Raw genomic sequence first — 25,940 nt, forward strand, 5'->3', positions numbered from 1 at the left:
GGCTCATGCCTCATCCCCTAGACCCCGTCCCGCCCCCTGGATTTCTTCGATTGCAACAGAAGCTCAGCTTGAGGGTTTTTTTAAAAAAAGGTTCGTTCGTTTCTGGCCCCTGGGGCTGCACAGAAAGGCTTTGAACCATGACCCAGCTGTAACCCATACCGTGACACTGCCTGAGTTTGCGGGGAGCCTGAACCCATTGCTCTGGAGGGGGAGGGGAACTGCCCCTAATGTTCTCCCTTTGACTCACCTATATCTTTCCTGTTGCAGCATCAGCTCCTCACGGCGGTACTTCTGGAGCAGGTAGTGGGAGTCGTCACTAGGGATTTGGGCTGGAGAGAGGAGAGCGGGACTATGAAATCTGACCACGCCCTGCAGTGTGGGACGTAGCCCAGACCCCTCTGACCTGACAGGGCTCCCTCTTGCCAACCTTCTAGCTTCCTGTCTAACCCTTCTCTTTATCCCCATCTATCTTGCCATCCATCCATCCCCCGCCCCACACCCATCTAGCAAACTAGCTAATCGCTATGGCACTTTTCTTCTCTTCTCACTTTTCATGAAAACAAATAAATTACCTCTGCTCAGTTGCTGACCCCTCTCACAGTTCGGTGGCAGACAGCTGTAAATTGACCCCAATTGACTAAGGCAGGTGATGCCGGTTGAAGTGTGTCCACAGGCAAGTTTAAGGGTCCACACCCACGTAAGTAAACTTGATTTAACATCGTCCAAGTGAGTTAAGTGTACATCAGGCCTCAGATATCCTGGGCAGTGGGTTTCTCCTGGAGGGGACCGCTAGCCCCAGGGCCTGGTAGGAATCCAGCAGCCACAGAGATGCACGAGTGGCAAGAAGAAAGGGAACCCAGGAGTCCAGGCGCACCCGCAGTGGGTGTTTTCCACCAGCTCCACGGTTCAGTAGCCCTGAATCCACCGGTAGCAGGGGAAGCGGTAGATGTCTCCCTCGGGGGACGTCACCCGGACCGTATTGCAGTACCACATGGTCTCGGGGAACACGGAATAGGGCTCCTTGTGGAGCCGGATCAGCAAGATCGGCCCCAGGGCTCGCTCACTGGGCACCTCGTACTCCCGCACCTGGGGGAGACAGAGCAAGGGGAGGGTTCGAGCCTCGGGCACGGAGCCTGCGTTCCCGGCCACTCGGGATGGAGAGCGTTGCGCGGGCAGATCTGCGGGTACAGCTCCTTCTTCGCCGTCGCTGGATCCCCAGCTGGAGTCAATGGGTGTCTCTCCATTGCAATCAACGGGGCCAGATCCTCAGCCCCTTGAAACCCAGTGGGGGATCTGGCCCCATGGACGCCCATGGAGAGAAGCCCACTGACACCAGTCGGGACCTTGTCCCATTGACTACAGTGGAGAGACGCCCAATGACACCAGCTGGGGGTTTGTCCTCCATTGAGACCAGCTCTTTGACCTGCTGAACTTTCATCCTCCATTGCCAAGTGACGGAAATATTGAGCGTGTTTATTGACCGGATTCTTAGCTGGTGTAAATAATTGTGCCAGGCACTGCACAGTCCCCGACTGAGATTAGGGTTCAGGCGTGCGAACTAGGGGTGCAGGGGGTGTTGCAGTCCGGGGCTCAGGTGCCGGCTGCCTGCTTCGCTTTCCTGCCACTGACCTGCCTGGGTCCCCGCAACCGACAACCCCCCCCGCCGCCCGGCTTCCGGAGCTCGTTCACCCCAGCCTTTGCCCCCTTACCGCTGTCTGGGTGCCCACCTCCCAGAGGCACAGTACTACTGCCGGCCCCAACTGGCGGGGGGGGGGCTCAGACAGGGGTAACAGGGCAGGCTTTCAGCAACCCCCTTTGAAAAGTATTCCAGCACTAATGGTTCAGAGTCCCTGTCGCTCCAGGTTCTACCCAGACCCCGACAGAGCTCAGGGCCCCGTGCCTCGGGGGACTGCACAGAACCGGACCGAATCAGCGCCTCAATTACGCCAGACGCTGCTCAGATATAAAATGACAGACCGTCCTGGGCCTAGATCCCAGGTGCCAGGTGGGGGTGCAGCCAGTAGATCACAGCTGGTATCATTCAGCCCTGCGGAAACCCCCAGCATCCAGGCTGCAGACCCCCTCATCGACCGTCCCAGCCCACAGAACTGCGGTTCCATCGGGGCTCCCGACCCGTCAGGCTGGTATGAGGCACCCCAATTCATCCCCCCCCCCCCGCCGCGCCATCCTCTTTTGCTGCATTTATGTGAGTCAGCCTGGTCTGGCCCGGCATCAACCAGGCTCCGACTGAGACGGGAGATCCCTCTCGTTTCGTTTGAGGACTAGAGCGCTATAAAAGGGGGAGAATGACCCCGCATTTCGGTTTAGGAACCCTGCCTTAACCCCAATACTGGGTGCTTCTGTCCCATTTTACCTCTGGGGAAACTGAGTCACGAACACTGCTCTCTGCGGGCAGAGCCACGAATAGAACCCAAGGGTCCTTAGTCCCGGCCAGGCCCTCAAACCATTGCCCCGCTCTTCCTGACTGGATCCCCGCCTCCCCCCCACACCCCCGCAGAAGGAACCCCCTAAAATACTCACTCTTCCCGGCTGAAAGTCCAACCAGTAATTGTCCAGCACATTCTTGGGGCTTTCGCCGTCGATGCCCAACAGAGTGATGGAGATGGTGTCAAAAGTGCCAGCCAGGGCGCCCTGGCCGGTGGACACCTGGACTTTGTAGACGGTCATCAGGGATGGGCTGGGGGCCGGGCTGCTCTCAGGCAACGAGGGGGCTCCTGGCTCCAAGGGGCGGATAGTCTGGGGAGCCCGTCCCGACGGTGGAGCTGGGAGTTCTCGCTCGCGGGGAGCTGGCTGGGTGACCTCTGCTTATTCACCGGCTGCCTTCGGACGGAGGCCAAGCCTGAGCGGAGGAGGCGGGGAATGCAGCGCCCCGGGCTGAGCCCCGCCCTGCACTTTCAAGCCACCCTACACCTCGCTGCACCCGTGATGACGGCCATCCCCCGAGCACAGAGGGTGGCAGACGTCAGCGCCCAGAGAGCTTTCATGGGACGCTCCAGAGCGAAGGGCTTACCGCAGATTGATAGAATCTTACAAGTGCCGGGGGTCTGGTCAGCATCTGGCACAACGGGGGACAGGAATTCGGTTGAGGGGGGCGTCTAGGCAATATCTGGCCCTTGGGTTCCCTAATCTCTGTTGGGGGAGCGGTTCTGGGCAGCGCTTGGCACAACGGGACTCCACTCTCGGCTGGGTTGACAACTTTGGTTGAAAACTTTCTAATCGTTTAAAACGGAACACCCTAGCCCCGCCATTTCCCTGAGCCCCCGCCCCCGCAGTCACTACTTTCCCCTTCCCTCGGTGGCTCGCTGTCCTCCACCCTTACTCACTTTCACTGGGCTGGGGACGGGTGTTGGGGTGCGGGAGGGGTGAGGACTCCGGCTGGGGGTGCAGGGTCTGGGGTGGGACGGGGATGAGGGATTTGGGTAGCAGGAGGGAGCTCCTGGGTTCTCACTACTCCACGTAGCAAAAGGCTTTAAACCCAGAGTCTCAATACAGAACATGTAATACTGCTGGAAAGTTTTGCCGATGGGGTACAGTGACTCACCCACACTATTTTATACTGTTGTGCGAAATATGATAGACAAGGCGGGACTGTTACAAACGGGAAGACCAGTCCAGTCGGTAGATTACATTTTAATGGTAAAACAAAACAGGAAAGGAAGAGTTAATGCAGCAGTTGCGAACTAGCTGCCAAGAGTAGGGCTTGAAACTTAATTCCTCTAAAGCCTAGTTTAAGAAGAGAGAAGTGTAACACTCTGGGATTCCACTCAGTGCAGGCGGAAGATCTGTGGATAAGGAAAGAGTGAAGTGTATTGTTAACTTCCCCATGCCGGTAGATACTATATCTTTCTTGGGACTCACGAATTCCGCAGCGAATTTATGGTTGGTTACGCAGAGAAGGAAGTTCTCAAATAAAGGGGGCAGGGTATAAAGACTACAGTGGACCTGGACAGAGGCGGCAACTAAATCATGGTAGAGCCAAAAACAGGGTTAATGGAAGCTACAGTTGCTGTATAGTGTATATAGTTCAATTTGAAGCTTGATGGGCGTTGGGACTGTGTAACGGTTACGGGAATACTGGCCCAGGTCTGCACACTTTGTTATCCCTGTCCGATAAAGCCTGGACCATTGTCAGAATCAATGCTGTGTGCCAACCCCAAATTGGAAAAATTTATCTTACTAACTGTGGCCCAGTTGGTTTCCTTTTTAGCTGGAAATTGTTTCACCCATTTAAGAAAACTAGGCACAATTACAAACAAGAATCTATTTTTTCTACAGGTGGTAGGCAAGGGTCCTACAAAATCAACCTGTAAGCGTTGGAGGGTGCCTTTTAACCCTTGATGAGTTAGCTCTCCTTGTCCTTCTAGCATGGTCTTGCTTCGCACATGTTAAACAGCTATGAATAGCGCCTCCAACTATCTCTAGTGCGAGCTGCAGAATCTTCAAAACGCATTTAAAAAGCTATAAATTTAATTTCTCTTTTTCTTTAACGTCTTGGCTAACGTAGACGATCCATTAGGACAGAACTTTAAATAAGTCAAAGCTGGGAAAATTGGCTGGCTTTCTCATGACTTATCGTTGGCTGTTGTCTTAAAATCACTACAACTCTTATTACTGGTGGTTGGTGGACGAGTTTTGCTAGTAACTACAGAAAACACAATCGCCATTCTCGTCTACTGTTGAAACCACTTGGGTCATTAAACAATGCTACTGAGGAATCTCTGGTCCTGTCCTGCACTACAAGCTACACTTGAATCAGTCAGAGATATCCATTGAAAAGGCAATGGAAGAAGACAAGACTTCATTTCAGAAGCTGATAGATATTGACTCCTTAATTGAAGACGACAAGTGTTCATTAAGTAAAGAATACGCACTTGATTCTTACATCTCTACAACACCAACTTCTGGATTCCATTAACCTCCACGTAGCTTTCACAGAAGCCTGTCTCATAAAACGCCGACAATGGAGTGGAGTGACGCACTACCAGCAATGGGGCTGCCATGTAATCAGGCCCGACTACAGAATTTGAACACAGAGTTTAATATCGTGAAGGAATGTAGATTTGATTTCAACTTCTTTAGCACTAAATACAAAGAGGAGTGTTTGGGTATACGCTTTTGTGGGATAAATTTGTTAGTCTCTAAGGTGCCACAAGGACCATCATTGTTTTAACTGATACAGACAAACAAGGCTACTCCTCTGAAACCTAGTGGTTTGACCCAATTTTTGTGCCATGATTCCTGGGATGAAAGGAGGACTTCATCTCTTTCTAGTCTCAGTCACAGGCGCTACAGATGAGCGTTCTTTTTTCTCATTGAATAAAGTTTTGTTTTCTGAACGAAGACGCCCTCTGTCAGATCATGAGCATATCATGAAGGACTGGCAGTACCGGACACACGAGAAGCCACCAAAAACGGAGCCACTACATTCGATGAGTTCGTTAATACAGTTATGCAAAATTACAAGAAGGAAGTAGATGTCTTGACCCCATCCGCATCTTCTCTTCTCCTCGGTGGCAAGAGAGACAAACTTTTCTCCATGTTTTCACGTGTTTGAAGACCGCTGTTATGTCTCTCTTTTCTAAACTACATATTCCCTTTTCCTTCAGCTTTTGCTCATGACCTGAGCTCAGCACAAGCCATGAATTAAGCCCGGACCTGCTGGATGGGAGACAAAAATTCTCCCACTGAACCACAAGTATGCAAAATGTTAAAAAGTGATCTGTGCCCAGTGATCGGCTCCACGCTGCTGCCGGGCACAGGGGTCTACCTGACACGTCCGAGAGCTCCTTGTTGCTAAATCATACTCTGAGTCCACCGTGTTAGTAGTCAGAATGTCATTATACGGAAATGAATTAATGAATGATATGGAGATTAATGGGTTCTATTTATATGAGTCCTGTGCCTCTTAAGAGTTTGTAGCAATGCTGGGGAGCGTAAAGCGCACAGAGCTGGGGTGTAGGGTCTGGGCCCAGAAAAATTTTGCAGTGCTGGGGCTGAGCAGGTGCAGGGATTGTGCAATGGGTGGTGGATTGGACGTAGCCCAGTTGAGATTTTGACTGGGAGCCCGTTGCGACTTGCATTAGCCCCCCGCACTGGCCCTTGCTCAGAATGACATTCATTTGATGGATGTTATTATGCTTAATTACTGCCAGATACTAATGAAATGTGTTATCTAGTAGAAGTTGCAGAATCTTCAAAAGGCATTTAAATTTTTATTAAATAATTATATTTAATTTGTTCATTATACTCTTTTTCAGCAAGACTTGTCTTTTTAATCACAGGGTTACATTACATAAGGAACCCGAACAACCTTGCCACTCCTTGGAATCAGCGAAAGTCCTGCTGACTAAAAACACTGCTGCGATGATTATCCAATGAGTGAGTGCTTGGACCCATGGTTCTCACTGAAAGAAGATCTCTCCTCTCGATGATGCTGCATAAACTGCTGATCGGCTTTTTTCTAATTCTGTTACTTCTGTTCCTCTTCCTTAACGACAGGCAGAAAGGCCAAGTTGACGGAATCTCTCCCTTTTCCGCTAATGAAATCTTCAGATGATTTGTGGCCATGGAGGCATACTTGGAGATTTTTTTTCCGGATGGAATTGCAAGTGCTTGCAGTGCTCCTTCCAAGTATATGGGCCGATAGGAGGGCTGTGGGCCCTTACATACCGAATCCTACCGGGACTGGAGTATTCAGCTGGGAGATTAGACTGCCTGGTATACCTAGCCGAGTTGTTAGTTATCCTGGTGTAACAACTCATATTTGGATTGGAATAGGGCAGCGTTTCCCAAACTTTGTTCCACGGAACACTGCTGTTCCACATGATGTGAACAGGTGTTCCAGAAAGAATCTTGAATTTAATTTTGACTTTTGCACTTGAACTTTGTACAACTTTATACGCGTTAGAAATACGTCATTTTATTTGTAATTTATATTTTTGATTTATTTTATAAAATAACATATATTTGAACATAAATAACGCCATTTTTTATTTGAAAAACCACACGACTACAAAATAATATCATGTTTTGCATAACGGGTTAAAAAGTGTTCCGTGGCCAAAAAAGTTTGACCTGTCAAGGTACAGCCCCTCTGTGTGTTGGGGTGCTGTTTCTGCCCGGTACAGGTTGGTTCCAACAAAAAAGTGCATCCGTCATATTGACACTATCTTTACGATGTCTGCCTGTTCCTTATGGCTGTGGGGTGTGGTCGACCGGGGAGGTTCTGGAGACTTCCTAGCACACGTTCATCGGAGTAGTGCTCATATGTGTCGAAGTGCTTTCAGCAAACTTCATGTCTACATTATGTAATGTCGAATTTTCAAGTCTTTTTTTTTTTTGCAAAGCGATTTATAAATAGTCGACTATATGTATCTCCACCTAACACCATTAACTCGGCCAGAGGAAAAAAGCGTCCACAGTACCGAGTTTAGCGCCGACTTCCGAAGCGTTGCACTGAGGGTAGGTAACCTACAGTTCCCGCGCTCTCCGCCGCCCACTGGAATTCTCGGTTGAGATCCCAATGTCTGATGAGGCAAAAACATTTTCGGGGTGGTTCTGGGTACGTCGTCAGGCATCCCTCCATCCCTCCGTGAAATCAACGGCAGACAATCGTTTCACGCCTTTTTTCCTGAGTTACCTGCGCAGAAGCCATACTACAACAAGGATGGACCCTGCTTAGCTCACTGTCTCTGACTGCTGGCAGACGCGGGACTGCATTGCTACACAGCAGCAGCTCATTGCCTTGTGGCAGCAGACGGTGCAATAGGCCTGAAAACCATCGTCATCGTGTCCGAGGTTCTCCTGGCCGCCTCAGTAAGGTCAGTCAGGAGCACCTGGGCAGACATGGACGCAGGGAGTGAAAAAGGAGTGACTCGACCAAGTTATTCCCTTTAGTCCTGTAAGCAGGCGTATTGCACTGTCTTCTGTTGAGCAGCCAGGAGTCCTATTCCACAGTCTGCTGCCAGCTAAAGAACAAAACGAGAAAGAGACCAGATTTGTTTTGTATTCATTTGCTCCCCCCTCCTTCCCTCCTTCACGTCAATGGCCGACAATCGTTTTGGTGAGGTTTGTCAGGGCACCTTGAAAAGTTCAATTAAGATTCAGTCCTGCCTGGACTACCAGAGGGAGGTTAACTCAGTGGTTTGAGCGTTGCCCTGCTAAAGGCTTCAATCCTTGGGGAGGCCATTCTGCCTCAGCCTGCTCTCCCAGCCAGCAGCACCGCAAGCACCCAGGAGACGATGAGGGACGGCTAGCACTAGTGCACCACTGTCTGCTGGCTAGCACCCAGGAGAAAATGATGGCTAGCCGTCGTACTGCACCATCTGCTGCCAGCCTACCCCTTGCTCCTCCCTCTGTGAAAGCAATGGCTGACAATCATTTCGCGCCTTTTTCCGTGCGGGCTCCATATTGCTATCAGCATTGTCATCCACCCGCCGCTTCCGCTGCCACTCTGCTGTCCTGCTCATGCCATATCATGACAAGCATGCAGCTGACTCAGTTTGTAAATGCAGAACCAGAACCTGCAAAAGGAGGCGAGGAGGCGATGGCAGCACGGTGACGAGCGTGATGAGGGCATGGACACAGATGTCTCTCAAACCACGGGTCCTGTCAATGTGGACATCATGGCGGCATTGGGGAAGCCTCATGCCGTGGAACGCCGATTCTGGGCCGGGGAAACAAGCGCATAGTTTTGCAGGGACGACTTCCAGTGGCTGCGAAACTTTTATGGAAGTTTGTGACTTGCTTTCCCTTGTTCGGAAGCGCCAGAATGCCAAGATGAGAGCGGCCATCACAGTTCATAAGGGAGTGGCCCTCTGGAATCTTGCAGGGCCAGACAGCTACCGGTCAGTCGGGAATCAGTTTGGAGCGGGCAAATCTACTGTGGGGGCTGCTGGGATGCAAGTAGCCCACGCAATCAAAGATCTGCTGATATCAAGGATAGTGACCCTGGGAAATGTACAGGTCATAATGGATGGCTTTGCTGCCATTGGATTCCCAAACTGTGGTGGGGCCATACACGGAACCCATAATCCTATCGTGGCACCAGAGCACCAAGCTGGGGTGTACATAAACCGCAAGGGGCACTTCTCAATAGTGCTGTAAGCACTGATATATCACAGGGGACTTTTCACCAACATCAAGGTGGGATGGCTTAGAAAGGTACATGCTCGCATCTTCAGGAACTCCCATCTGTTTGAACTGCTTAAGGAAGGGACTTACTTTCCAGACCAGAAAATAACTGTTGGGGATGTTGAAATGCCTATAATTATCCTTGGGGACCCAGCCTACCCCTTAATGCCATGGCTCATGAAGCGGTACACAGGCACCTTATACATTAATAAGGAGCACTTTAACTATAGGCTGAGCAAATGCAGAATGGTGGTAGAATGTGCATTTGGACGTCCCTGGCGCAGTTTATTGACTTGGTTAGACCTCAGCGAAACCAATATTCCTATAGTTATTACTGCTTTCTATGTGCTCCAAAATATATGTAAAAGGAAGGGGGAGAAATTTATGGCGGAGGTTGAGGCAACTCGCCTGGCTGCTAATTATGCGCAGCCAGACACCAGGCCGATTAGAACAACAGAGGGAACGCTGCCCATCAGAGAAGCGTTGAAATCCAGTTTTAGGACTGACCAGGCTACAGCGTGAGCGTTCTGTTTATTTCTCCGTGTTCACTCTACTTTTCTGTAAGGCAACCGCCCTCTCCGTCTTTGCTTTGGAGCTGCAATAAAGTTCACGGAATAAAGTTAATGCAATAAAATTAATCCATTCTTTTTTAATTCGTCACACAGAGGGGAATAACTGGCTAGGTAGCCTAGGAGGGGACGGGGAGGAGGGAAGCACCGGGTGCAATGGTTGGGGGGAAGGACAAATCCACACCACACTCTAAAATGCCAGCTTTCTCTTTCTTGGTCAGTCCTCTGGGGTGGCGTGGTTGGGCGTCTTGACCCCCCCCCCGCCCTTCCCACCACATTCTTGGGCGTCTGGGTTAGGCGTCTATGGATCATGGTGAGCAGGGCGGTTAGTTAAACAGGTGATGTAGCGAACGTCTGTGCTCCTGCTGTCTTTCCTGCAGCAACACAAACAGCTCCCTCTCCCAATTCCCTAGTTTGGAGCCGAACCCGAAATGACCGTGCCTAGTAACTTTCGCTGTTACCACTGCCCTCTCTCTCTCTCTCTCCCTGCCCTCACTGTTCTCTTTCGAGGGGTTTGCCTCTGCTCTCCTTGGAGGGACCAGATGCATCGATGTGGCTGAGTTAGAGTGCGCCTGGTGCTAAGGTGCGATTGGCACCATTGTGAACCCGGTACTTATCCCAAGCAACCTTCTCAAGGAAAACTCCCAAGGACATTTTCTTGACGGCACCAAGAAATATAAAAACCTGCTGTCCGGGTGCTACTTTACTGCTACAGGAGATTTGATATAGTGAAATAATTCACATATAGTCAGTAAGTGTTTTATATGGCGTCTTCGTACATCCTTCCCAAGGGCAACACTCTTCTGCAAAAATGAAGGCTTGGGCTCATGAGGAGCGGCTGCAGAATTGTTGGATGTGCATGTCCACATTTCTGTATCTGTATGCAAAATTCACCAAAAGAAAACATAATTGCAGTATGGGGACGGAAAACACCAGATTCTTATTGGTCAATCCGTGGTCTGTCTCCTAAACCAAGCTCGAATGTAAGGAGTCACCACATATTGTTAAGGATAATTTCATGTTGAATGCCCTGTTATGACCTCTGCGGTCATAGCTAATACCGGTCCTCTTGGGGAACCAGGGCACAGTAGCCAGTCTGTCTGAGTCATGAAAGAACAGCCACCCCCCCTGCTTGAACCAAAGGTGATAAGAGAAAAAATTTGCATAGAGAAATGAATGGCGGCGTGAGATACAGCCATTCCTAGTGACAAGTTTCAGAGAACTCCCCTGTCCTCATCTGCATTAAAGATGGGACAACTAGATACTGCATTAGCAAACAGGATGGGGAAAAAAGAGAACCGCACAGAACTCTGGGACCAAAAGAGCAGGGAGCAACGGCAGCATCAGACATCTGTGCTCCAGATGTTAATGAATCTTCGCTGTACACACTCAGCAAGGCAGTTACCCCAATTTTCTTTGTGAAATCTTGATTGATAGCCAAAATATTGAAGCAGCCCAAATTCATTGTCAGCCCCCACGAAGGAATACCAATCATAGTTAGAAGTAATCAGCTCCTCTTGTCTAGACTAAAGAAAACCGTTGAGTCCTCTGTGTACCCATAAACAAATCTAGTCTCCTCTTTTGAACCATTGTATGTTCTCTACAAAAACCATCTACTCACGATCCAGTAACTTTTCTGATTCGTGCATAGACCAAAATTCGGCCTCATTTCCACTGGGGTTTCATCTACTGCTGACTGATCCAAGATTTTGAACCATCACCATTGCCTGGAAAGCCTCACTCGTTCAAGCTTCTGGAGTGGGTAAGAACCCTCATTTTCCCTCTCTGTTTCCTTTTCTACCTCAGGTAGAATAATATAATTTACTTTGTTTAAACTCTTCTTGAGTTATTAGTATTAGTCCATAAATAACTTAACTCTTCTGTTGGTATCTTCCATATATGTTCTGCAGCAATGTTTCTTTTGCCTAACCTGTAGAGCCAAAAATACTCTGGGGTTCGCTCATCAAGTGGATTACGACCACTACAATAGTGATATGAATGTGGGGATAGGGACAAATAATGCTGTCAGCTTGAAAGTGCTCTTTGACTGATTCCGTTGGGCACACAAGCAGTACATTGGTAGAATTACACAACATTGCCGCTCCGGAAGAGTAATCGTAATAAATAAGCGTATTCCAAAGTAACGGGCAAGCTGGTTACAAATTGTTAAAGAAAGGCAGGCAGAATGTGACACCAATCACATCTCAGTAGCTTGGAGTAGAGAAACTGTGGCACGGAATCTGAGCAAGGTTCCTTTTTATTTTTCAAGCTCCTTTAGTAAGGTCTCTCTTTCTCTCACGCTCTGTCTCATAGAATGTTTGTTAACGTTCTCTTCAGACTGTTGCTTTGAATAGCTGTAGAACTATACAATAAGGAGTTAAGAATAAAAATAAAAGTTTTACAACAATACGTTTAAAAGTGAAAGAGGGATGCTTTACAACAACTTGATACACAAGCAGTATATTAGTAGAATGAACCGAAGGGAAAAAACCCAAAAAGTAATTCCAACAAATGAGCATACCTCCAAGTAATGGGCAAATCTGGTTAAAGCTCAAAAATCCTAAGGGTCTTCCTGCCTAACGGCATGAATAAGGAAGAATCTTTACAATAACTGCATAGTCAATTCTTAAATGGTTTGCATGCCTGTAATTTATTTATATAGTTATGTAATCATTGTGATATATTTATTGTATTTTGCCATTAAGGTGGTGGGATCTAATTTGTTAGATAATCGTTGTGTTAGGATTGCTTACCTAAAGTATAGTAAAATGATCAAATAAAGATATAGCTGAGAATAAGGTAGAGTGTGTTATAAGGGGTTCTTTAGTTCAGATTTCTGCCAAAATAATTGCACGAAGATCCAGTACAACACAGATAATGAGTTAGTAGAATGTTTCCGTGTGTTCCCATGGGGAAAGGAGGGATAGCTCAGTGGTTTGATCATTGGCGTGCCAAACTCATGATTTGAGTGAATTCAACCATTAACGAGACAATTTAGGGATCAATTAAAAAAAAACTTGTCAGGGACAATAATTGAGTCTGCTAGTGAAGGCAGGGACCTGGACTCAGTGACCTTTCAGGGTCCCTTCTAATTTTATGAGATGTCTTCAGCTTTACTTTTATATTGTGTTTTATAACAAATTCCTGTACTTCTTTTTTGTTTGTTTATTTCTTTTTCTTCTGCATTTAAAAGTGAGCTTTACATTCTCTGCTTATAACATATGGGTTTATTGAGAACATTTAGTAAGATATACATGTAGTACATGACTGTAATGTTTCCCTTGTATGTAGGTTACTCGGATCTGGCAATTTGTGGAAATGGATTTAATAGGTCGGTTACCCGTAACAAAATGATTGTTCGACGTGGATACCCACAGCGGATACTGACAGATCTTGTAGCTGAATTCAATAATAAGGTTATGTCTTTTATTTTCCTGCTTATTTGTACGATGTAGTCAAACTTACTCTCAGGTCACCCACTGATTTCAATCACCATACTGTTTTTATGAACTGCTCTTGGTCACCGTCAATGTTGCTAGCAAATCATTTTTTGGTGTCTTCGTACAAGTACTTGTTTCCAAAACAAATATTAAGAGCTGTTGCTAATTACACATAAAAGTAGTGGCAAATGCGCAAAGGAACAGTCCTTAATACAAGTCTATATGTAAGTTTACGGTGTAACTTATTTTCTTTCAGTATAAGCTGCATATTTGTGAACGACTAATATAACGTAGCTTCAGCAGCCTGTATCACCCACAAACCAATGGTTTGGCCAGAAACGCTAAGAAACTTATTAATCATTTCATAGAGCTATAATTATTTTTCAGTTAGCGTGGAGGACTCCTGCATCTACTGAAACTTTGTCCACTGTGAAAAGGAAAGTGAGGATTGCACTATGTAAGGAACATAGACTTCTATGAGCTATAAATGCCATAAAATGCTTAACGATCATGATTTTTGTAAATATTCCAGATAAGTAAACATTTTCATCATGCTGATAGGTATATGTTCGGTAATGTGGAAAAAATAGCATAAATGACTGCAAAGTATGTGTAATATTATAATGTCTGTGAATTCATTTTCACAATTGTTACTTATCAAAGGTCCAGTGTGATTCTTACAAGAGATGGGCACATATGCCCTGTGTCATAAATATAAAGGGAAGGGTAAATCCTTCTTGGCCAGAGGGCAAACCCTTTCACCTCTAAAGATAACTTCGCTGGCACCTGACTAAAATGACCAATGAGGAGAGAAGAAACTTTCAAAGCTTGTGGGGGGGAGGAGGGGAACAAAGGGTTCTCTCTGTCTGTGAGTTGTTTTTTTGGGAGGATTTTAGGGGGAAAGACGTTTCCAGACGGACTCTTTCTCTGTTATATATTTGTTAGACTCTTGATGGTTGCAGCAATAAAGTCCAGGGGCAAAAGGTAAAATAGTTTGTGCCTTGGGGAAGTTTTAACCTAAGCTAGTAAAAATAAGCTTATTGAGTTTTTAATGCCGGTCCCCACAGCTATACCTTAGAGTTCACAGTGGGAAAGGACCCTTGACACCCGGCATTAAAGAAGAAACCAATCAAGTCTACCTGAATGATGACAAGAAACAGTACAACTGCAAAAAATTTGCAGTTCCCTACTTTACCAAAAAAACCCACCCCATTATGTCTAAATGCCTCTTGTTTAAAACATAATACAACCGAAAGAAGTTCTTTTATTACTATACCAGATTATAGTAATAAATGTTTTTTATGTGAAATAAATTAGTCTCTGTATTTGTATCCATGTGTATTATGCAAATTATACAAGCAACAAGGAGGAAGCAATACGTGAGTGTTTTCGGTCCAAACGCCATGCCACCTGGCTTGCAACCCTGGCCAGGCGATAGCAAGTCCTGCGCAGTAGTCAAGATGGTCTCGTTTGTGTGGTGGAAACTGCATCTAGTTGCAAAAGGAGAGGGTTTGGTCCAGTCGTCCTCCTCTCCTCTTGCTCGTTCCGCCTCTCGCGTTCGTTTTGTGTTTTCTTGGACTTTGACATTGCATTGTGTTGGCCTTCTTGAGGGTGGTGTGCATGACCTCCGAGAACACTTTGATCGCCTCTCGGACGAAGATGATAAGTGGTGTGATGAAACATTTGCACATGCGGGAGGGAAAAAAGGGAGATTAGTCTTTAAAAAAGAGACATTTTCGAGAACAATGGGTAGAATCTTTCACGGTGATCCAAGCTGTTAACATTACATAGCACGTATGTTTTCTTTACAAGGTGGTATTTTGCCTCTTTTATCGAGTATCTGTCGGTATGGTGTGAGACTAGACACACAGGGCCGTTGGCAACAGAATTCGTATTGCCGACAGACATGGTAAGCCACAGTCTTTTGGCTTCTTTAACCTTCCTAACATTTGGGAATGATTTCATACAGCAGCACCTTCATTTTCCATACTAAACACCCTTTGGGTTGGGCCTTTAAATGGAGGGTCTGCATTTTTGGTTAACAGTGCAGCACAAACCCAACTAACCACCCCCAAACACACACACCCAATTCTCTGGGATGATCGCTCCACCACTCCCTCTCATCGCGTGGCTAACAGCGGGGAGGAATGGCCACATGTGAATGTCCCCTTAATAGTCCCCTAATTCAACTAGGTGACCATAAATGATATCTCTCTCCTGAGGATAACACATAAAGATAAAAACGGATGTTGCTTGAATGCCAGCAAACAACGGGACGGTACGCTGTCATGCAATGATTCCAGACTACTTGCTGCTGGCCTGCCGTGGTAAAGTGTTCTATCACGGAGGATGGAATAAGGCTGCTCTCCCTAGAAAACTTTTGCAAAGACTTTGGGAGTACATCTAGGAGAGCTTCATGGAGATGTCACTGGAGGATTTCCACTCCATACGCATACACGTAAATAGACTTTTCCAGTAGCTGTACTGGCCGCGAATGCATTCCAAGTCTTCAGGGCAAATTAAGCATTAAACACTCTTGCTTTTAAACCATGTATTTATATTTTAAAAGGTGCTCTCACCAGAGGACCCTTCTCTGTCTTCTAGGTTCGGTGGGTTGGGAAGGTATTAGCTCCAGGGTGTAAAACAGGTGGAGGAAAACGGTTTCTAGGCTTGCTTGCTGTGCTTCAACCTCCTCATCATCTTCCTCGTCCCCAAAATCTGCATCCCTGTTGCGTGAGAGTTCATGAACGGAGTCCGCACACAGGGCTGGGGCAGCTGTAGGGGCACCACTTAGGATGGCATAATATTAGCAGAGCATGTTAGAAAAATAATAGCTGTTTTAGCATCCTATTGCATACACGTTCAAATCTTTCTTTGTGCACACAGTAGAAATCGGGGCTCTAATAAGCGACAGCCATTCTTTAACCCATATCACAGTTCTTTTGTATTCTTTCAGGTGCCCTGAAAGGGCAGCTGTCTAACGTTAATGTGCTTCGCCTATTTCATGATAGTCCCCGGAATTTTGCCAGCCATAGAGCTGGGCGTGTCTGGATCTTTTGCAGGGTTAGTGCAGTACCAGCTAATTACTTAGTCGGACGCAGCACCACAGAGCGTGTTTTTAAAATCTCACCGCTTGCTTGTAGGAAAGGGAAAGGATGCTCAGGCTGTTACTTGATTTGATGATCACTGGTCCACAGAACCATCCCCAGACTTTTGATAAAGAAAGCTGATTTTCACAGAAAAACTCTTACTGCAGTCAGCATGGCTCCCTTGCGTAGTAGCAACTGGAAATGTCACACCGGAGCAACTAGAGCATTGTTGTGTCAATCGTTCGTGTCTTACCTGCAGCATGGGAGGCCGGGGTTTGTTTTCTGGCCATTATGTGGCTGTTTTATTGCTTAGCGATTTCAGTCAAAAAATCAGAGTCAAACTGTGTGTGTGGGGGAGATCGTGTGTGTTTCTTTGGTTTTGATTAGTTTTGTTTCTTTCTCTCACTATAGATGTCCTTGATGACTTTAGCGGCAAAAATGTTTGTAGAAGGCCAATTCAAGAGAGAGAAAATCTGCTTCAGTGTGGGGCGGGGGTTGGGGGGGTCTCTGAGGGTTAGGGCAGGGATGGAGATTTTCGTGAGGGGGTTAAGGGGTAGAGCAGAGAGTATTTCTGGAGCACAGGAATCACATGACAAACTCCCGATCTTGCCCCCTGCTTCTGCTGCCCCAGCTCAGATCCCACTGACCTACAGTCTCCCCTCTGGCAAAAGCCCCGAGAGAAACTCCCCAGTCTCACGCTTCTCTTTCTAAACAAGAATTCACACTGGTGAGTCCCACTGTGCTTAAAGAGACAGCGTAGTCTTTCATACACTTCCCCAGCAGACACACACACTGTCTCTTTCATATGCAGCTCCGAACAAACTTGTGGTTTTGTTACTTCTTGGTCCTTCCTGCAATACTCAGATATTCCCTGTAATTTTATTCTCTTAAAGCGCTGTTATTTTAGTTTTTTACTGGTCTGTGCATTTCATAATTTTATTTCTCGCCTATGCTTACATTGAATTCTTTGAGTAGTGAGTTCTCAAATGTCTAACCTGTCATGGCTGGAGTAACTATCCCTAGGTTAACTTTTAAAAATACATAGCTCATATTTAGGTTTTTGGTTTTTACCGGGTGGCTCACTTCCGTACGTTATCTTGATATTGGTACACGTAACAAAATATAACATTCGGCTTATGGATGAAAAAATTAGAGGGAACATTAGTGGTGATTGTGGCCATCTGTCACCTGGGGGACTGGGACATGAGTCCCTGATTGGAAAGCTGTGATTTTTTTACCCTAACTCAGACCCTCCTGCTGCTGTGCTCTGAGCCAAGTTTAACTTCTGCAAATTTTCCTATTCTCCAGGAACCCAACCACACTAGCCAAGCTTGCAGCAATAGTGACATTTTAGTTGCACACAAGGATCGGATGCAACCAAACTGCTCATTTCTGATTGTGCAGGAACATTTAGAACAGAAAAATCAGACTCTCAGGAGAAACCCCTTTCCCTCTTTAACTCCATCCCAGCTGGGATCTGTTTGGGGACAACCTGGTGAGACAGAGCAAGAACTTAATCCAGGCAGTGAATTGCAGTCTGGGAGGAGTCTTGGCAGCTCTTCTGGGGATACAGATGAGAAATGTTCCCCCTTCTCTAGATTCTCCCCCTGGAGCTCTGGCGAGTACGGTGGGTGTATGTGATAGATTCCACCCAACATCCCCCTTTGAGTCTACCCTGGTCACCAGGGCATCTTCTGGGACTCTAATCAATGACGCTGAGCTCGGGAGCTTTGTTTTAAACACAATTTTACTTGGACCTTAGTTCACCACATCTCTGCAGTGAAAACCAACGACACGGAGCCCGGTTTTTCTACCTGAGTAGTTCCTGCCAATCTTTGGTCTTGATGAGGGCACATTTACAGATCTCTGGAGAAGACACCTTTACCAATCCACCCAAGGTCTCAGTAGTGCTAGTGAGGAATAGCGTCCCCAAACATGTCAAGTTTACTTCCTTCATCTAATCGCGCAGGTTTAAATCAGCAACTAGACATAAGCTTGGATGAGAATCACTACACAGGACTAGAGGTGGGGGTTCTATTCAGAACGAGTCATTTTTCTGCAACTGTCTCTCATTAAACACTGATTTCATTTTATATACATTGGAAGAATTATGAATGGTGAGTTCAAAAACAAAAGCAAAAACCACTTCTATTTCCTTCACATCTGCATTCCCCGAGACAATAGTTCCCAAATTTTAGGATTTGCTGGGAGATATCTTCAGCAGTAACCACCTCTAGGGCCTGGGACATAACTGTTTTGGCAAAAACATTTTGCATCGTTCCAAGTCACTGTGAAACTCTCTCTTTGGAGTGTCTGAAATAACATTAACCTAAATAGCTGAACAACACTGTGATTATATCCACTTAGTTGTACAGTTTGGGGGGGGGTGCTGTTCTTCACCATTTCAGACTAAAGATTTGAAACCACTGCCATTTCTTACGTAGCGTATCCCATAGCTAGGAGTATTCTCTCCAGCTGACTGGCTGCCTTTGAGCTTCCCCCATGTCATCACAGAGGTGTAGGGGAAAAGCAAAAATAAAGGAAGAAATGGTCATTAAAGGAAATGGGAATTTGGCTCAAAATCCTCACTAAATCTGAACTACATTCTGCCAAAGAAAACTAATATCCAGCTGTGTGACCAACCAACTTTCAGGAAAGAGAAAAAGAATCTACAAGTCAGCGAGGTGTAAGTCATTTTCCGTTTCAGACAGACTGAAACTCTAGAGTAGGTTATATCTGCTGACTTAGACAGGACCACAGATTTTCCCATTGCATTGTCCTCTTAGCCACTTAAACACGCTTAACTCCGCGCTGCCTCATTGTTATTCAGTTTCACCAAGCTGCGGCAGGAGGTTGGGCTTCAGGAGCGGTGCGGGCTCTCGGCTGAGCCTGGGGCAGGGGTGCACGAGTGGGTGAGGGATACAAGCTCGGGGAAGGTGTTTGGATGGGAGGGGCTCCGGGCTGAGGCACAGTGTTGGGGTGCAGGGTGCTGCTTTGAGAGGGGGATCAGGGGTGGGAGAGGGCCTCTCTGCTGCCCTTGCGAGAGGAGGCGGGGGACACGTGACTCTACACGCTCCTCCTATCTGCAGGCACCCCCCCAAAGCTTCCATTGGCCAGAGGTCTCTGTTCCTGGCCAATGGTAGCTGTGTGGACCATGATTACAGGCAGAAGCAGTGTGCGGAAACTCCCTCCCCGCCCCGGAGTCCCGCAATCAACTGGTTGGTGGCAATTGGTGTCTATCTCGTGTGGCTCTTCAGGTGTCTTCAGGAAAAAATGAAGTTTTTCCCAAACTCACAACATTCCTAGGTTTCAGAGTAACAGCCGTGTTAGTCTGTATTCGCAAAAAGAAAAGGAGTACTTGTGGCACCTTAGAGACTAACCAATTTATTTGAGCATGAGCTTTCGTGAGCCACAGCTCACTTCATCAGATGTGTACCGTGGAAACTGCAGCAGACTTTATATACACACAGAGAATATTCAATTGTTTCATATTCTCTGTGTGTATATAAATTGTTTCATATTCTCTGTATGTATCCAAAGTGACCACTCTCCTCACAATGTGTATGAAAATCAAGGTGGGCCATTTCCAGCACAAATACAGGTTTTCTCACCCCCCACCCCCTTTTTTTGATCACTTTTTTTTTGACCAACTTGATGATCACTTTAGATAAGCTATTGCCAGCAGGAGAGTGGGGTGGGAGGAGGTATTGTTTCATGGTCTCTGTGTATATAATGTCTTCTGCAGTTTCCACAGTATGCATCCGATGTAGTGAGCTGTAGCTCACGAAAGCTTATGCTCAAATAAATTGGTTAGTCTCTAAGGTGCCACAAGTCCTCCTTTTCTTTTTGCGAATACAGACTAACACGGCTGTTACTCTGAAACCTTGTTTTTAATGTTTTCTGGGCAGTGCTTTCCCCTGAAGAATAAACGTGGTTGCACCAAAGAGCTGGGTGGGTATCAGTGTTGGCCATGACACTGCCCTTAGTCACTGCAGAGATAGCAAAGGGCAGGCACTGGCCGTTTAGGACTTGCTGAGGGCTAGTACAGGGTAAACAGGGCTGGTGCATCCTGGAAATACGCTGTTCAGGAGAGGGAGAGACACGTGTCTCTGCCCAAGAGAGGTGACATCTGGGAAGTGTAAGAGTGGATGTCACTGGTGAACCACGGAGGGGGAATCCAGGGACAGTTGCCCTGAACGGTGAAAACGAGATTACAGCGGGCCCCTGCAGCCAGCACAGCCAGCTTCAACCACCCACTGGCCTGAACTGCCATGCAGTGTTTTTAACACAACCTCGAGCTCTCCTGAAGCTGTGGAAGAAAGGGAGCTGGAGACATGGGTAAAGGGTTTCCCCTCCCTCTAGGGTCAGGGGAGGGAGAGTGGTCATCTGCAATGGAGTCAAGACACCCCCTTCCAAATAATTACTGTTGGGGACAAGATATCCCTCCCACCAGAGACGATTTGTACCTCCTGATACAGGAACGGCACAATGTAAACATGGGCGGGGTGGGGGCACATGACGGCGCGGTCAGGGAGCTCTGCGCCGTGCACATTGCCCACACCCGCAGGCACCGCGCCCACCCCTGAGCCCCCTCCTGGATTCCAATCCACTGCACGAGCCATGAGCCCCTTTCCTCAGTTCCTGGCCAATGGGAGCTGTGGAGCCAGCGCACGGAGCTTCCCTAATCACTCCTGTGTCTATGGGCTGCAGGAACATGCCGGCCACTACCAGGATCCGTGCGGAGCCAGGGCAGGCAGGGAGCCTGCTTTAGCCCTGCTGCGCCGCCGACCGGACTTTTAACAGCTCAGGCAGCGGTGCTGACCGGAGCCACCAGGGTTTGTTTTTTTAACCAACCGTTCCGGTGAAAAACCGAGGGCCTGGGAACCCTAACTCTGGGTTGCACAGCAGCAGCTGCCTGCAAGAGAGCCCGGCTGGGGAGGGGGCAGTGGCAGCCCGCCCCCTCCGCTCCCTGACCAGGCCGGATGCTGGGGACAGAGGCCAAGCAAGCCGGAGCCATCCCAGCACATTTCTGGCTTGCTTGGCCCCTTTCACCTCCATTTATAACCTTTCAAACCAGACCCCCAACCTTACCTCAGCCTGATCAGACACAAGCCCAGGTCAAGCCAGACCGGTGTGGCGGCTGAATCTGGCCATCATAGTGACAGCAGAGAAATCCACCAACCACCACCTGTTTAGAGATACCCCGCCCTTCCAGCAATCTCTCATCAGGGAGACGCACTGCCCCGGCACCCCTCCCCTGCCGGGCCCCCTCACCCCACATTGCTGTCACTCCCCTGAAGTCACCAGGCAAATCAGGTGTGAATTATGCATTGGTACAGTCAATGTGGCCTGATCCATTTCAGGTGAGGCTGACTTCAGGCTATCGTCAGTTTGGAAAAGTCCCATTAAACACACACTTTTATTAAAATATTGGTTGCTGTGAACCACATGGACTGTGGAGTTCTTGCCAAATCCTTGGCCTTCGTCGGGGTACATTAACACTCTTGTGGAATAGAATCCTTTACAAAATCACTCAAATACTGAGCAGTGTTCGTGAGGAATGACTTCCCCAAACATGGCCAATTTATTTCTTTAATCCGGTGGCACAGGTCTAAGTTAGGGACTCGAAACACTCCAGCATCAGAATCCCCATAAGTCACCAAAGGAGGGGAACTTATTAACAATAAATATTCTGCAGCTATCCCACATACAACACTGATGTCATTTCAATGCACATTTCCAGCATCTACCAAGGGCAAGTTCATCAAAAATGCCATTTCTGGTTTCTCCTCATCAACACATAGGCCACACGCACCCAGTTACTTCAGTTAGTTGCACAATCTGGGGCGTGCTGTTCTTCACCATTTCAGAGAGGAGACCCAAACCCACTGCTCTTTCCTTGGTAGCACACCCGATGGCTCAGAGCATCCTCTCCTGGTGAGTGAACTGCACTTGAGCTTCTTCCATGTCCTCATGCAGCAGTGCGGGAAAGACAAAAATAAAATAAGAAAGCACTATTTTAGCAAACAGTCATTTCTCCCAAAGTCCCAGATAAATCTGAGGTACATCCTGGACAATTAAATTAATATTAAATTATGTGATCAAATGGCCTTCAGGAGAGAGAGAAATCCCAGGACAAAGAGCGGTGTAAGTCACTTTCTTTTTCATACAAAATGAAATTCCAGAGCAGGTTACATCTGATGACTCAAAAATCAGGAGAACAGATTCCCCTGTCGCCTTCTCCTCTGATCCATTCACACCTGCTTCACTCAACAGCCCTTCATTATTATGGAGTCGTGTTATTTAGAAAAAAAAAAAAGCTTCATCATAATAGGGAAAAACTGCCGACCTTCTCATCTTCAAATAGTCTCAGCTCAGCAGGGAAAAGCCCAGAAGTGGCTTTGTCAATAGACAGAAACTGGGATTTAAATGGGGAATGATCACACTGTGTTTGGGATCCATTGGAATTTCTGATCCAGGTCTGCAACACTTTCATCTCCAGCCCTAACGAGTCGGATTTAGGATCAAATTGCTATGAAGTGCAGAGACTCTTTGGGAGGTGGAGGGATAGAATATAGGTGGATAAGCTCCATTGTGGCTCAGATGGACGCCAGCGCTGCTGGAGTGAGCGGGCCTAGTGATGGTGATGGGGAAGGAGGGAATCCCGCTGACTCACCCCATTTCCTGCCAGTGTTGCAAAGACTGAAATGATACATTTGTCCCACTCCTGCTCCTCCTCTTTGTTATATTGAAATAAATTTTCAATAAGGGAAATGGTAAAAAGAAAAAAACTGCTGCCCAGCACAACCTGGACCAGCGTGATAACAACTGGGAATGAAACAATCTGTCACCAGAGGGGGAACTTGGTGACTCTAACACTCGCTCTGCTAGAGCGGGGCCAGTATAAAGGTGCTGCTCAGGGCCTGTCTAGACTATGAAATTGGCGTCGATTAGGACAGGTCAAAGGGGAAGGTGCGAGCTAACCCCAGCCTGGGCTTTGTCAGCACGGCACATACAGCGGGGTGTTGGCACTGGGATCGCCACCTCCAGCAGGCCGAGCCCATGGAAAATCCTAGCGGAGACAAAGCCCAGGTTGATTTTCGCTCAGTGTAGCTACTTGAGGTCACCCTTATTTCCCCCACCTGGGGCTGACGGACACTCCTGGCAGGAGGGACACACTCCCATGATGACTCTCAGGAGAAGGGAGTTGGTAGAAAGGACCACGGGATTCACCCCAGAGAAGGGAGATCTCCAAAGGAAAAGCAGGCAACTCACCTGGGGGAGCTGAAAGAACAGGGTGACGCAAATGGTGCAAATAGCCCTAAAAAGTCGCTATGTGGGAATTAGCAAATGTCTTTAAAAAAATCTTTTCTCTGCCTACACAAAGTTTTATGGTGTGTCTCTAGCCTGTGAAATCGCTGATGTCTATTAAGGTGTGAGCTCCAGATGAAACTTTTCCTGCATTCACAGGCTGCTCTCATGAGTGGATCCTTTGATGATTGATGAGACTGTTCCCCGCACTCACAGCATTCATAGGGTTACTCTCCTGTGTGGATTCTCTGATGTATATTAAGGCTTGATTTGAAAGTGAAACTTTTCCCACACTCACAACATTTATATGGTCTCTCTCCTGTGTGGATCCTCTGATGTATAATAAGGGATGAGCGGCAAGTGAAACTTTTCCTGCACTCACAGCACTCATAGGGTCTCTCTCTTGTGTGGCTTGTCTGATCTGTAATAAGGCTTGATTTCTCACTTAACTGTTTCCCATACTCAGAGCACTCATAGGGTCTCTCTCCTGTGTGGATCTTCTCATGTTTAAATAGGGCTGAGCTCTGAGCGAATGTTTGCCCGCACTCACAGCACGTATGGGGCGCTCCCCTGTGTGCATTTTCTGGTGATTAATAAGGACTGAGCTCAGAGTGAACTTTTTTGCACACTCACAGCATTCCTAAGGGCTCTCTCCTGTGTGCATTCTCTGATGTCTGGTAAGGGTTGAACTCCGAGTGAAGCTTTTCCCGCACTCACAGCACTCATAGGGTCTCTCTCTTGTGTGGCTTGTCTGATGTGTAATAAGGTTTGATTTCTCGCTGAACTGTTTCCTGCACTCACAGCATTGGTAGGGGTGCTCTCCCGTGTGGATCCGCTGATGTCTAACGAGGGTGGAGTTCAGAGTGAAGTGTTTCCCACACTCAGGGCATGTGTTTTTTCTCTCTCCTGTAGGTATTCCCTGCTGGGCTGTGATTTCCTTGGAATCCTGGTGAGTCCCCTGACAACTAATGGATCTACCCACTTTCTCCTTGGGCTGGTTTCCCTGCTGCCTCTCTGGCCTGTTGTGGCTCTCACAGGCTTTCCCCTTCGCAGGACGCCTGGACACATTCCCTTTGGATCCTTGGGGTAATCCCCTGTGCGCTTCCACTTGCTCAGCATCTTCCTGCTCAGGATTCAGCTCCTCGTTCTCACTCACCAGCCCAGGACCTCCTTGGAGAGAGAGAGGAAAGTCAGAAACAGGGGTGGAAAAGGGGAAATCAAACCATAATTAGAGCTGGAGAGACAGAAAAAATCTAGTAGCTGAATTCTCCAAAACTCTTCTCCTTTGAGGAGAGAGGAGGGGAACAATTCTGCCTCCACATCCCATCAGGGAGGGAGCTGCTGCCAGGTGTCAGTCAGGATGGGTAGGAAGCCATGAGCGATAGCTGCCCATCGGGTACAAGGCCTCCTGGGGATACTCCTGAACTCCGAGAGCTCCCAAGGCCTTTTTAGGATGTCCCAGGTATTTCTTTGAGCCACGGAGTGTATTTGAATTGCTTTAAGGATCCCTCACCTGCGCAGGCACCTCTCGGGATCTCTCCTTCCTCAGAGCCCTGGAGATCCAGGACCCACGGCTCCTCCCCTCGTTCCAGCTGGGAGATCACATCAGGTTTGGAAACGGGAAACCCTGCTCAGGGGATAGAAAACAAGGGAGATCAGGGGAGTTCATGGGACATTTCTTACAAAGAAGCAGCTATTGGTTTTAAACCAGCCCATTGTAAAGCAGTAAAATGCTTGGGAAAGCTCCCCAGGTGCTCCAAGGTGCAGGACACTCTGCATAGGAGGGATTTATCTATCCCCATCTCTGCTGGGAACACACAAAGCCAGACACTCCTCAGCAAAGGGGCTCCTAAAACACAGAGACAGTAACTCCATGTTCCAGGAAGTAAAGACTCCAGCCAGAGGGGAAGTCACCTTAGACCTGCTTCTTAATCACCAGAGAGAAACCCAGAGACAATGGGAGAGGTGTAGGAAAGCCGGGACTGGTGAGCATGGACTGGAGGGATTCAGCGCAGTCAGGAAAAGGAGGGACTGGGGGTGTCACTGAATGTCGTATCCCAGGGCTTGTCTACACCTGAGACCCTGAGACTGTCCTGATGTGGTGCATCAGTGTAGACACTCGCTACAGCAACAAGAAAGGTTCTCCCATCAGCATAGGTCATCCACCTCCGCGAGAGGCAGCAGCTAGCTCGATGGAAGCATTATTTTCTGTTTAAAGACCAACTATTCTAACTACCCTAAATTCCACATGTGTATTCGGATTGTCTTGTAATTTGCTGGGCAAATTTTTCATGGGCAGGGAAGGCTTAGTGGTCCAAATATGGGGTGATTTGTTAAAGACGTTCCTAAGACATAGCCCTCCCCCCCATGGTATGCAG

The 25,940-nt window shown here is 47.6% G+C and overlaps 1 protein-coding gene and 1 long non-coding RNA gene across 2 annotated transcripts in view; one reads left to right on the forward strand and one right to left on the reverse strand.

The window, feature by feature from the left end:
- LOC125628550 (hydroperoxide isomerase ALOXE3) overlaps nt 1-2,829 on the reverse strand; it is a 15,596-nt gene extending 12,767 nt beyond the window's left edge. The window contains exon 1 of the mRNA XM_075124089.1: nt 2,542-2,829. Coding sequence (XP_074980190.1) covers nt 2,542-2,688 — 147 coding nt within the window. The 5' untranslated portion in view covers nt 2,689-2,829. The remainder of the gene's footprint in view (nt 1-2,541) is intronic.
- LOC142070372 (uncharacterized) overlaps nt 1-14,398 on the forward strand; it is a 28,764-nt gene extending 14,366 nt beyond the window's left edge. Inside the window, exons 3-4 of the long non-coding RNA XR_012666330.1 lie at nt 11,374-11,484; nt 13,014-14,398. This is a non-coding gene — a long non-coding RNA (uncharacterized LOC142070372). The remainder of the gene's footprint in view (nt 1-11,373; nt 11,485-13,013) is intronic.
- The last annotated feature ends 11,542 nt before the right edge of the window (nt 14,399-25,940 follow it).

This window comes from Caretta caretta, chromosome 28 (genome assembly GCF_965140235.1).
Source record: "Caretta caretta isolate rCarCar2 chromosome 28, rCarCar1.hap1, whole genome shotgun sequence".
In the NCBI taxonomy this organism is placed as follows: domain Eukaryota; kingdom Metazoa; phylum Chordata; order Testudines; family Cheloniidae; genus Caretta; species Caretta caretta.